We start from the raw sequence: 13,327 nt of genomic DNA, 5'->3' as shown, positions 1-13,327 counted from the left end.
ATTATTGCATGAAAAGAGCCAACTTCCTCTCGACAAGGTGTGTGACAAAAGATTAGTGTCTGCAGGTAGAATGTTTTAGTGACAATGCAATTCATGCTTATTGCTGAACAGCAATACATATACATGGATTGACTTCAGATCGTGTAATTGATTAAAGTTTTTAGACTCTTCATGAAGTGACGTAGTTGAGAATATGCCCATACTGGATGTAAAGAACATCAAAAGCTTTACAGCATGTGAAAAAAGAAAGATCGATCATCCATGTGGGGATGGAAATGCTCCTGATATGTTCTTGTTAGATAAGCAAGTGAGAGTGGTGTGTTTTCTTTCAATGGCAAATCAATTATCTATAAAGATTGAGCATAACAGTATTATGGCGTATTACCTTTTTTCGGTTTTTTTATAAGAGATAAAAATTATTTATTGAATAATTTGTATTTGATCTAAAATATAAACAAGATACATCAATTATTCAATAAATTTATAAATGTTAATTGTATTATAAATATCACCGTAAGAAATATAATATATAATGTCTGATTTACTGACCGAAATATTTCAATTGCCTTAATGGCCGATTTTTGTAATCATGCTCTATATCAACTTCTAAATCATCTCTAAAGAGATGTAGCGATCGGTTTGAGCATTTTCGGTCGCTATATGCCTATATCACTTTTTTTTTTGTATTTGTTGTGAAATTAACATTTTCTTATTGATTAGAAACATTAGCCCAGTTGTTTGAGACATCACATTTTATATATAGCGATTGCTGAGGTTCGAATCTCGGACATCCCACTTATCCTTCTTAAGGGTGAAATTTCTGATCACCAGCTATCTGAAGAAAAAGAAAAAAAACTAACATGATCAAATAATACATAATTTCAAAGATGAATTTATGATTTTAGTAATATTAGGAATGAAGGTGATACAAGGTTTCAATTTCAGGAATTGCATAGGAGTTTAATTAGTAGCTGATACAAAGTGGAGTGTCTAAATTTTATATTGTTCTTGCTAAGCTCCTTTTGAGAGATATCTAGTCAACAAGTATCCTCTTGGTTAAAGAAAGTATCCTTGGCTGGAGGAGTTTAGTACAGTACTTCATCCGTTCTAAAATATAAGAAAAAATTTGTCAAAAAAAGTTGATGTATTTGGTTAAAAATTTGAACTAATTACATCAACTTTATTTGACCAATTTTTCCTTATATTTTAGGATGGAGAAAGTATGTAGGTAGAACGTATATCCTTCACAGCATCTATCAACCCTATATATAGGCGCCTTCCGCTCTCTTGAGGCGGCCCTCAAGCCTCCTTAGTAGGAGGGGCGGTTAAGCCTCTTCCCCCGGTTATTTAACCCATGTGACCTATGAATCCAGGTATATCCTTTACCCCGTGACTGGGTCTGTATATGTCCGTTCAGGGGCGATAAGTCCAAGCATTGACGGGCCTTTTACCTCAACGGCGAGATGGGCCCAATGGCCCTAGGGAAGCCGCCTGGTCAGCTAATATTAGATAACTAGTCACCATGCCCGTGCGTTCACACGGGTCAATAATTATAGATCAATAATATTATATATATTTGGCTTAAATGCAGTTTTGCCCCCCTGTTTTGATTAAATCGGAATTTTACCCCCCTGTTTTAAAACGCGGACTTTTACCCCCCCTGTTTTATAATTTTTTGGATTTTGCCCCCCCTAAAATTCTGCTTTCGAGTCACAACTTTAAAACTTCGTACACAACTCAATTTGGATCAATAATTCACCAAATGGATATCGAAATGACCGTAATCGAGTTATCTTTCCACAGAATCAAACCCTACTAAATTTGGAGTTACAAAGAGAGATTAATTACTGTTTTAGTGAAGGTATGTCCCCCAAAAATTCTGCACAAAATCTACTTTCGAATCGCAACTTCAAAACTTCGCACAGAATTCCATTTGGATCCATAATTCATCAAACGGATATCGAAATGACCGTAATCGAGTTATCTTTCCACAGAATCAAACTCCACTAAATTTGGAGTTACAGAGAGAGATTAATTATCATTTTAGTGAAGGTCTGTCCAAATCAATTATTGTATAGAACTACTACTGGTATTTTTGTCATGTCTCTCACCCTGTAGCTCATTTTTCAATAGTATTTACATGTCCGGAAAGCTAACGAAATTACCCTTGTTGTCATTTAAATTTCTTCAAATTTGGAGTTACGATGTGTTTGGTAGACAATGTTGAATTTGAAGGTCATAAGTAGATTTCTGCAAAATAAATAATTGGACAGACCTTCACTAAAATTGTAATTAATCTCTCTTTGTAACTCCAAATTTAGTGGGGTTTGATTCTGTGGAAATATAACTCGATTATGGTTATTTCGGTATCCGTTTGGTGAATTATTGATCCAAATTGAGTTGTGTGCGAAGCTTTGAAGTTGTGACTCGAAAGCAGATTTTTTGCAGATTTTTGGGGGACATACCTTCACTAAAACGGTAATTAATATCTCTTTGTAACTCCAAATTTAGTGGGGTTTGATTCTGTGGAAAGATAACATGATTACGGTCATTTCGATATCCGTTTGGTGAATTACTGATCCAATTTGAGTTGTGTGCGAAGCTTTGAAGTTGTGACTCGAAAGCAGAATATTAGGGGGGGGCAAAATCCAAAAAATTATAAAACAGGGGGGTAAAAGTCCGCGTTTTAAAATAGGGGGGGTAAAATTCCGATTTAATCAAAACAGGGGTGGCAAAACTGCATTTAAGCCTATCTATTTTGACTAATAAACAAAGTAATTCATACGCGTAAAAATCGAAAATATTTATTGTCTAATTTATTTCTACCAACTTACATAAATATGAAAGTACAAACAATCCTAAAAATTACGAAAAATTTCTTTATAAATGACATTTGAAGTGGTATTTGTAAGGTTGCCGTCATCATCAACGGTTAAAATCTTCAAACCATTTCTCGATGTTATTCTTGAGACAACAACATATAACTGATCATGCGAAAATACTGATTGCGAAAGATACACTACAACATTTTTCAGTGACTGACCCTGACTCTTGTTAATAGTCATGGCAAATGAAACAACGATAAGAAAATGCCGACGTTGAAATTTGAAAGGGATTCTGTCATTCTGATGTCAGATGGTGTTAAGGATAATCTGGGAATAAAATCTTTGTCACCTATATTCCTTTATGATATTATCTTTCCTTCTATAATAAATTGTCTCATCTTTGTAACAATCAACCGAGTTCCATTGCAAAACTCATGAGCTGGATCCATATTTCTCAATAACATAACAGGAACTCCAACTTTCAATTTTAACTTGTGATTTGGAAAGCCCGAACATGTAATTGTATTTGAAAATTCGGGAGTGTGTATATCATCCGGCTTGTCGAAACCAGAGTTATCATTTTTTGTAGAATCATAGCTCAAATATACTTTCTCTTTATCGTCTATCAATGACAACATGTACTCATTAATCAAGTCAACAATTGAATTTTTTGGAGTCAATATAGCTCTATCCTGAAAAAATGTAGGATCTTTCGTATTATCAATTATAGATAGATATATGGCAGTAACAATCGAGGCAATATGATCATCTGAGCTTGGTATCCGAATATCATCTGGAATACGCAGGTTAATGTCAACATCCGAGCTTGGTACGAAAAAAAAAACTATAATAATTCTAACTGCTAAGAATTTCCATTTTATTTTTTTTATTCTCATATACGAATACTAAATCCATAATTCCAATATAAAAAAATAAAATCAAGTTAATTAAAATTCATTTCACTGTGATTAATTGACATATGAAATCTTTCTTATTTTGGTATGAACAAATTAATTCCGCAAGATTTATTTTCAATTGTAAAGTTTCGATAAGGTTAACACCTGTAGGACGTAATTTTAATCATAGCTGGTTTACATGCTATAGTGGTTGATAGGCTTTATTCATATCAAGTGATCCCGAGTTTGAATCCCATGTAAGACACATTTCTTTCTTTCTTTTTTTTAATAAATTAGATAGTGAAAAAGTTCCCTCCAAAACTGCAATGCAAATTAGGGTTAACCTAATTGCATATTACAACCATTATATATAAGAAGAATCAATTTAGCCTAATTTTAGATTTGAAGTTAATTTTATTCAACGATAATTGAATATAACAATCCATTATCTAGTTAAGACGGTCACTTTCTCATTATATTATTCCTTATTTAAATGAAATAAACTAAGTTTTGTGTTGTTTTTCGAAGGAAACTAAGTTGTGTTGTTAAAAATAAAATAAAAAATGCTTGTTATAATTTATTTTTTTAAAAAAAAAGGAGTTTAGCACCAAAATTTTGTAATGCTAAGCTAATATGGCACAATACATCACAGTATCACACTTCACACATGTATCTTCTTCCATCACGTCCAAACAATGAAAAACTCTAAACATTTTCTTTCCATAATTTACTTCAACCGTTTTTCTCTCCACCCAAACAAAAGAAATCAAAATGAAATTCAACCTTCTCCGATTTCCTATGAAGAAACGAACAGAGACACGAAAAAGGAATCTCCGGTAACAAAAACCGGTAATTTGTTCGGAAAATTCGAATGATGCTACTTTATAGAACCAAACATGCTGGTTTTTGTCATGTTTTCAAACCCTCTGTTTCCTTTCTTCTTTGTCATTACTCTTCATCTTCCAAAAGAACCAAAATTAACCCCAATTTCAAAAACCCTAAAACCCTTTCTTCAAAATCACTCCCACCCACTTCTTCAAAAGCTTCAATTTCGAATCTTTCACCCAAAACAACCCTTTACTCATTGCTCACTGACCTAGTTTCTTGCCCTAATGACACTGACACTGCCATTGACAGTGTTTTGGATTGTTACAAAGGAGAGTTAACCTCCAAACTTGTGCTTAGCGTCTTGATGAGTTACAATCACTTGGGTAGAGCTAAAACATTGAAATTTTTCTCATGGGCAGGGGGAAAAATGGATTTTCAATTTGATGACGATGTGATTGAATATATGGTTGATTTTTTTGGTAGAAGGAAACTCTTTGATGATATCAAGTGTTTGTTAAAGACAATTGTTGTTCATAAGGGTCAAGTTTCGTCTAAGGCGTTGTCAATTTGTATTAGGTTTTTAGGTAGAGAAGGGAGAGTCGATGAAGCATTGTCATTGTTTGATGAAATGGAAAGTGTGTTTGATTGTAAACCTGATAATCTTGTGTGTAACAATGTGCTTTATGTGTTATGTAAGAAGCAATCATCGGAGGAGATGATTGAGCTTGCACTCTCGATTTTTCATAAGATTGAATCTCCCGATACTTATTCGTGTAGTAACATGATTGTTGGTTTGTGTAGACTTGGTAGATTTGAGGCAGCTCTTGAGATTTTTCGCAAAATGGATAATGTTGGTGTGCATCCAACTCGTTCTGCAATGAATGTTCTTATTGGGGATCTTTGTTTGATGAGTTCAAAAGAAGGGTCTGTTGAGAAAGTTAAAGTTACAAATACACGTAGACCCTATAGTATTTTAGTTCCTAATATGGGAGGAAATAGGGCTGCAATTCAGCCTGCTGTTGAAGTGTTTTCTGCAGTTGTTAATTCTGGTTTGTTGCCTAGTACATATGTTGTGTTTAGGCTTATGTCAGAGCTTTGTCGATTAGGTAATACCGGAGAAGCTCTTAAAGTGTTGAGAATTGTTGAGGAAAAGAAGCTAACTTGTGTTGACGAGGGATACTCAATTGTTATAAAGGCGTTGTGTGATCATCGCAGAGTAGAAGAAGCTGGTAAATTGTTTGGGAGAATGTTGGAGATCGGCATGAAGCCGAAATTGGTTGTTTACAATTCTGTTATATCCATGTTGTGTAAATTGGGAGATTTGGACAATGCGAATGGTGTGTTTGAAATCATGAACAAGAATCGGTGCCTTCCAGATAGTTTAACTTACATTGCTTTAATCCATGCTCATTGTGAATGTAAGAATTGGAAAGTTGCATATGAATTGTTGATGGAAATGTTGAGTTTGGGATGGATTCCACATTTTCATACTTATAATTTGGTAGATTGTCTTTTGAGAGAACATAATCAGTTCGATCTGTCTGTTAAATTGGAAAGAAAATTGGAGAATCAGAAGTTGCTGAAGCTGTGTAAGGAAGGTCAACTAGATGCGGCATATGAGAAAGTAAAATTAATGCTTGAAAAGGGTGTTCGTTTATCTGCTTATGCTAGAGACACATTTAAGCATGAGTTTCAAAAGTGTGGCAAGTTAGAAATAGCACATGAGTTACTAGAAAAGACTCAAAGAGTTCATGAGCCTCAAAGATTAACAGAACTTGACTAGTTATAGAATGAAATTTCCTTTGTTGTAACAATTTTGTGTTTTATAATTGATATTTTTATGTTTTGGTATCTTAACATAATTTTATCCTCCGAGTAAAAAAATACATAATTTTATCCTCAACCAAGTTTAAATTGGTTTTGTATCTTCCAAATTCTTGTATTGTCCTATGATCCTGTCACTGAACCTTTGACATTGTTTCCCTTTTGACAGTGTTTCCAAGTTTATAAAATGAGTTTCTGTCCAAAAAAAAAAAAAAAGTTTATAGAATGAGATTAAGTAAAGAAAAGAAAAGAAAGGTGATAACTCTAGAGTTAATAGATATTTCTCCTTGCAAGCTCCATATTTCAACTTATTTATTATTCTCATCAATTTTTCACGTCTGGACAATGAAGCACAAACACACCGACAGTCCGACAAAATTTCAGGTTTGCCCTAAACTAACCCCTAAAAATAGCAAAAATTTTGGCCAGAGCCCGGACAACCGCTCAAGCTTGCTAGGTCTTGGCTCCACCTATGGGTGAATGCATGTCACTTGTTTCGTGAAGTTAATGCTTGTGATGTTATAACCGCCTGTGACAATTACTGCCAACAATTGACACTTGGGATGACGGGGGCCGTTGAAATGGATCCAACGGTTTTGTGAGCGTATTAGGAGTATATCAGCTATAGATAATATACAGTAACTATCATGTCCATTATTGTTGGCATATAGGAGAAGCTTCCGTGAATGAATCATATTTGATTGGATATGGAGCACTTGGACCGCATACATTGGGTCTTGGTCCGGTCTGAAACAACATGTAAACTAAAAACTAATAAAATTAATACAGAAAAAAAAAACTAATAAAATAAAATTAAAACTTATTTTCTCTATAAAAAAATGAAAACTTATTTTTAGGGGAAATAGTCATTTTAATCACTCAATGTGTAATTCGCTGTCATTTTGGTCCCTCAGTGAGGAAAAACTATTGAATAATCCCTGAATCTGCATTCCGTTAGTCAGTTTGGTCCCTGCTGTTAAGTTTGGCCGTTAACTCAACAAAAAGTTGACGTGACATTTTTTTGGACACACGTCAGCTTGCTGAGTTGGCATGAGGGACGGGGAAACAACTATTTTGTTCCATGAATGTGTAACTCGTTGTCATTATGGTCCCTCACTCAAGAAAAAATACAAAATAGTCTTTGACTCTACAATCCGTTAGTCACTTTGGTCCCTTGCGTTAAAAATTGTTGTTAACTTTATAAAAAGGTTGAACCGACAGTATGTCAAACCCATCAAGCACATGTCAATAGGGGTGTGCAAAAAATTTGGTTATCCTTAACCAAATTACTAACCAATCCATATCCAATTTTAGTTTGCAAAATCCATTTAAAAAAAAAACCACACCACTCCAATAAAAAAACACCAATTATAAACCATAACCACATTTTGTAATTTGGTTTGAAATTGGTTTGAAAATTTAGGCTCAATAGCTAATTCAGGCCCAATCTTCAATTTTTTTAAATTCTTTATTATATAATAAAATAATTAATTAAAAGAGGGGTGGAGGACCGGTGGTCAACCGGTGGTCAACGCCGGACAACCGGTGGTCAACGCCGGACCACCGGCGGCCGGGACGGCGGCGGACGGCGGTTTCAGGCGGACCTCCGGCGACTTTCACGGCGGCCGTTGGTGGCGCTCTGGTGGCCGGCGGTGGTGCTCCGGTGGCCGGCGGTGGTGCTCCGGTGGCCGGCCACCACCAACCACCCATACTATTTTAATATTATTTTATTTTAAAAATCAGATTTTTAATAATTATTTTAAAAATAATTAAAAAAAATCAGTTTTTAATGTTTTTAATTTTTAAAAATAATTAAAAAAATCAGTTTTTTTTAAAATAATTAACAAATCAGTTTTTAACGTTTTTAGTTTTTCAAAAATTTAGTATTTTAATTTTTTTTCCTATTTATTAGTTTTTTTTTGTATTTAAAAATCAGATTTTTTAATTTTAAAATTACTCTTTTTTTAAATAATAAAAAATATTTTTAAAACAATATAAAAAATAAGTTTTCGGCTAAGTAAAAAATAATTTGGGTTTAAAAAAAATATTTTGTGGGTTGATTATAAACCAATTCAATCATAAAATTAATGAAAAATTATGTTTTTAAAATAATTAATAAATCTATTTTTTTTAATCAACTAATAAAAAAAATTAGTTTAAGTAAAAAACCTATTTAAAATTGGATCATGTGAATAACTTCAATTTTATTACAAACCGGTTATAAATTGGTTCGATCCGGTTAATAACCAAATCCAAATTAGTTTTAAAAAATAACCGGTTTGTTATTGAAATGGTTTTGGTTTAGAACCAAAACCATCAATTAGGTGTGGTGTGGTGTGGTTTCCAAACCATGCACACCCCTACATGTCAAACCCATCTTCCATTTTCATCAAAAACATTCTGGATAAAATAAAAAAATTCATACCAACTCTTACCTCCATTTTCAATCTTAAAAAACATTCTTTTAAACAAGGGAAACATTAATCTATTAACTTATAAAGCAAATTGACACAAAATACCCCAAACATTATCACAATAACAACAAGTTTAAAGTAAACAAATAAGAGAGAGTGAGGATGGAAATGGATACATGGGGGTGGTGACGAAGATGAACGGTGGTTGGACAGACATGGTGGGGGTGACGGCTCCGATGAACATTGTTTCTGGATCTAGTTCCTTTGTGTATCCATCCATGTTGCAAAAGGGAACAAACAACACCATAGACAATTTTTTTTTTCCTTTTTTAATAATTTTTAAAAAAATTATGAAATTTCTTGTTTTATTTTATTTTATGATATATGTTTTTTATTTTTAAAGTGGAAAATGATGAATGTATTGGGTTTTATTGATGAATGTATAAAGACTAGTTAGGGCACCCGTGCAACGCACGGGGACACAAATACCTTATATGATTAAATAATGACATAAGATTTTTTAAATATAACAATTAGACAAATGTTAATTAACACAATACAACCATATAATAAGGAAAATATAATAAAGGTTACATAAAATCATATAGCTCCCGTGCGTTTTTTACAGATATAATCTTATGTCATTATTTATGCTAAAACTTTGATTATATTACTCTGTTGTATTATAAAGATCGAATTTGTAAGTGAAAATTAATGTAATTAGATGAGATTCAACCATTTTATCATTAAAATTGGAATTCTTAAGTTGCAATCAATCTAATTTGGTAAGATTGAATCCATAATACATAGAAGTTAGAATTACTAAATTGTAGTTAGTCTAATTAAGTGAGAAATATTGAAAGCTTGATATTGAAAGTTATTCCCATATTTCCCTTCAGCTTGTATCCACTTTAACCAATAGATCCTGAAAGACATCAACAACTGTTGAACCTCGCAAAAGTTTTAGAAACAAAATCAGATTGACAAATTTACAAAGTAAAAGGAAACATTAAATTAGGCACAATGAGTTTGAAATTTTGCAAGTTTCAGATCAATGCTTATACGATTGAATCCAAATTTCAAAATACATAAACATGATCGTGACTAAAATAATTAAAAGAATGGTATCTTGGGAAAAAGATAAAATGAATATGGTAGTCATTGTAAACTTAAGGAGCTGATTCAAAATCAGACTATGGCTTCAACGCATCTAATCTAACCCGGAGCATGGAGTTAAAGTAGAAAAACCATTCAAATATTATAAATTATTATTCAAGCAGATTCAAACGCATGTTTGAAATTAGAAATATCAATTAATTTCTATATAACACTATACAACTTCACATGTAACACATTGAACTGGAAAATTAAAACTTTAAATTAAAACACATAGAAGCTATATATAAGTTGTGTTTAAGACATAGTAAATAAGCTTACTTAATATAATAATCATGAGGCATGAAAACTTCATTTAGAGGACCAAAGTAGCCAATAGTCTACAAATCTTTTGGCCTGCAAAGTGCAAATAGATTATTACAGTTGATTTCATACAGGTTATGCAAAAATATAAATAAATCATTAAAAAAAATATGAAGAAGAAGACACCATTTTTATAAATACCTGAAAGTTGGTGATGTAAAAGCTAACAAATTATCTATTTTCACTAATTCTTTCACTAATCCTACATAAACATATGGTGTCTTCTTAAAATGCCTTCTTCTTTGAATCCAAGACAAAACTCTACATCTCGTACTATCCGTTCTTTTATGTGTGCATAATATATAGTATGAAGTATAAAACAAACAACCAAACAATGATAAGATGTGCCTGCATCTTTTTTAGTTCATTCAAAAAATTGAAACACCCCATATAATAATCACAGAAAAAATGACAATTCTTCATCCACTTCATAATTATACTATTCAATCATATAAATAGCAAAGTCTCATTGCAACTCAAGCCTGTCACACAATGTCATATTAGACCCTACACCAAAGAACATATTCAATATTAAAATATATGAACAATTTAGCACTACCCTGTTTTCTCGGTGTTCAGATTTTCTTTTTCTTCCCATTATAGGATGGTGATAATAAAAAACTAAATATATAGAGCCTCTCATCATCTAAAATATGCAGGCATAAATAAATCATGTACTCTGTATAGACCTGAATAACATTTATAATTTGCTTGGTTGCCCATCCAAATAAACTTGTGCCAATTAGGAAAGAGACCAGTGTTATCTTTTGTAAATTACTTGATAAAACCTGAAAATAGAAACAATTAAGAAACTAAGATGATCGGAAGAAACCATCTAACTATCATAGAGTAGCAAAGCAAATCCCTTTTTGCCATTAAAGAGAAGAGTCCGTTTATTCTTTACCGAAACCTAAGAAGCATAAAACAGGTAAAACTATATTGCCATATTGTCTCTCTAGACTTTCCTCTTGAACTCCTTACTTGTGTCATTAGCTTTGTCCATACAAACAACACCAGTAGACAACTACATATTAGGATGATTAGGTATCCCTCTAAAGGTTAATCCACGATGTAGGTTAAGTGATAAATAAATATCAGTTCTGAACAGAAAATCACAATGAGCAATAAAAATGAGTCTTAAGGCATTCTATAAATATCAGTTATGGTTACTTGCTAGTGGAACCCAAAGCATTATGGTAGTGTTACTAACACAACTTTTGAAGTTCTGACATATGGTAAGTAGTTAGATGAGTGACCATTGTAATGTATTCAATTGAATGTTGGTGATCCTAAAGAGCTTTGTGTAAATTTTTTGTCCCTTGGCTTATCCATCAATAATCAAAACAACTATTATAACATGATCATGATCTTTCAAAAAAAAAGTACATGAAATACAGTAGAAGCTAATAATCACAACAGCTCATTCGACAAAAAAGACTAACCTAACAATTTTTTTTTAACAGCACTAACCTAACAAATTGCAAATTCAACAAAAAATAGATAGAATGCCTACAATCACAGCCATGAACAGTGAATCAGGAAGTAATGAAAACAGAGCATAAAGCATCCATTATTTTTATTCTAATCCTTATTTTGTTCATTCTATATAGGTAATAATGATCACACTAAGAGTAATTGACAATTCTATAAAAAATCAAAGCAATGTGAATTTGAATTTGATAGCAATAATTAAATCACCTTTGAAAAGACATATAATAAAAATGGATGCCATAGTGAGCAACATAAGGGAAAGCTTACCATCCTTTCTGCCGAATGCATTCTTGCACCTTTCACATTTGCAGCTAATGGAGCAAACAACACCCCCCTTTAAAAGAAAACTACCATAAGTAATTCATATTATAACTGAAAGTGGAGGTGTACATCATATAATAAGAATCAGTACCTGATAGCATTCACAATATTTCTTTAGGCAGCTTGATTTCTTGCGGTTGCACCCTCTTTTATGGCGTGCCAAAAAAGAATATCACACAGATTAATACATATCATGAAATTTACAGATATGATTTCATATAAAAGCACAAAAAAAAGACCACAAAGTCATCCATTTTTCATATTGAGACATTTCATCAAACATTTTGAGTGCTCACTTTCACAATAAAAAATTAAATCTATCTAATCAGTAGTTTTCAAATACAATAAAGCTATGTATCTAACCAACTCTCACTAAAATAAGGAATTCAAAGAATGACGATAAATCTTTCTATCTAATCAAAATAAAAGTCATTAAAAGTATCACAATATAATTGATGAAGTTATACTGTGACGGAGGCATCACATTGAAGAAATTGTAGAAATATAGTAAATAGCTATAGCTGTGAAAATATACCTTTAAACCCCATTTCTCTTCAAAGCAACAATGAAACCTAGAGGAGAACCTGAAAGTAAGAAAAAATTTGAGATAAATGCAAAAATCAGAAATAAAAATTGAAATCGAAAAACAAATTAAGTAAATAATAAAATAGTGTGAAATCAAATTAAGTAAAGAACAATGGTGAAAACACAGAAAATATTAAACAGAACAATGGTGAAACCCATGAAATCCAAAGCCAAGAAAAACAATACATGTGTGCTGTGCTTCATCGATCTTTGTCATTGCTGCTTTTGTGAATCTGAACAAACAATAACATTACAAAAACATAAAATCAGAATATGAATGAAATCATGAAATAAGGAAGGATTGAGAAGCAAGTTAAAACCTTTCTACTTTACAAAGTTGAAGAAGTCACACTCTAATTTGTTATTCGATCTATCATGCTCTTTTCCTTTTATGTGAAGCTGAGAAGGAGGCAAGAGGGGTTTCAAGAAAACCGAAAGAAGAGAGAGCGAGAGATCTGAAGAGGGAATAACTGAAATGAAACCCATGAATTTGAAATTTGAAATTGATTCCACAAAAAAACTGTGTCTGATGTAGAGTTTTTCACCAAAATGGTGTTTTTGGGAAGGTGTAAAAGAAAAGAAAATAATGTCTTAGTCAAAAGAAGTAAACCAACCTGATTAAAGAAAAGGACGGGTCAACATATTGTCTCCAGGACAACTGTTT

The 13,327-nt window shown here is 32.4% G+C and overlaps 1 protein-coding gene, 1 long non-coding RNA gene and 1 pseudogene across 5 annotated transcripts; 1 reads left to right on the top strand and 2 right to left on the bottom strand.

Annotated features, from left to right (window-relative positions):
• Positions 1-2,858: 2,858 nt before the first annotated feature.
• LOC123892272 lies at positions 2,859-3,721 on the bottom strand (annotated as a pseudogene).
• A 703-nt stretch (positions 3,722-4,424) lies between these two features.
• LOC123887995 (pentatricopeptide repeat-containing protein At4g20090-like) lies at positions 4,425-6,477 on the top strand. Its single transcript, XM_045936928.1, has one exon. It carries the CDS (start codon positions 4,593-4,595, stop codon positions 6,330-6,332), a length of 1,740 nt encoding a protein of 579 aa, XP_045792884.1. The 5' UTR covers positions 4,425-4,592; the 3' UTR covers positions 6,333-6,477.
• A 3,051-nt stretch (positions 6,478-9,528) lies between these two features.
• Positions 9,529-13,283, bottom strand: LOC123893300. 4 transcript variants are annotated; one of them, XR_006803414.1, is made up of 8 exons: positions 12,984-13,283; positions 12,850-12,896; positions 12,614-12,662; positions 12,170-12,224; positions 12,025-12,091; positions 10,956-11,054; positions 10,225-10,299; positions 9,529-9,738 (listed from the first exon to the last, which is right to left on the bottom strand). It is a non-coding gene; the product is annotated as an uncharacterized LOC123893300 (long non-coding RNA). The 4 variants fall into 4 exon arrangements; XR_006803412.1 differs by having other exon boundaries at positions 9,529-9,729; XR_006803413.1 differs by having other exon boundaries at positions 9,529-9,712.
• Positions 13,284-13,327: the final 44 nt, after the last annotated feature.

This window comes from Trifolium pratense, linkage group LG6 (assembly GCF_020283565.1).
Source record: "Trifolium pratense cultivar HEN17-A07 linkage group LG6, ARS_RC_1.1, whole genome shotgun sequence".
NCBI classification, from domain to species: domain Eukaryota; kingdom Viridiplantae; phylum Streptophyta; class Magnoliopsida; order Fabales; family Fabaceae; genus Trifolium; species Trifolium pratense.
This window is presented reverse-complemented; position numbering and strand designations above follow the sequence as displayed.

What these genes read in the sequence shown, in the direction of transcription:
- LOC123887995 (XM_045936928.1), top strand. Translation starts at nt 4,593, where the DNA reads ATGATGCTACTTTATAGAACCAAACATGCTGGTTTTTGTCATGTTTTC.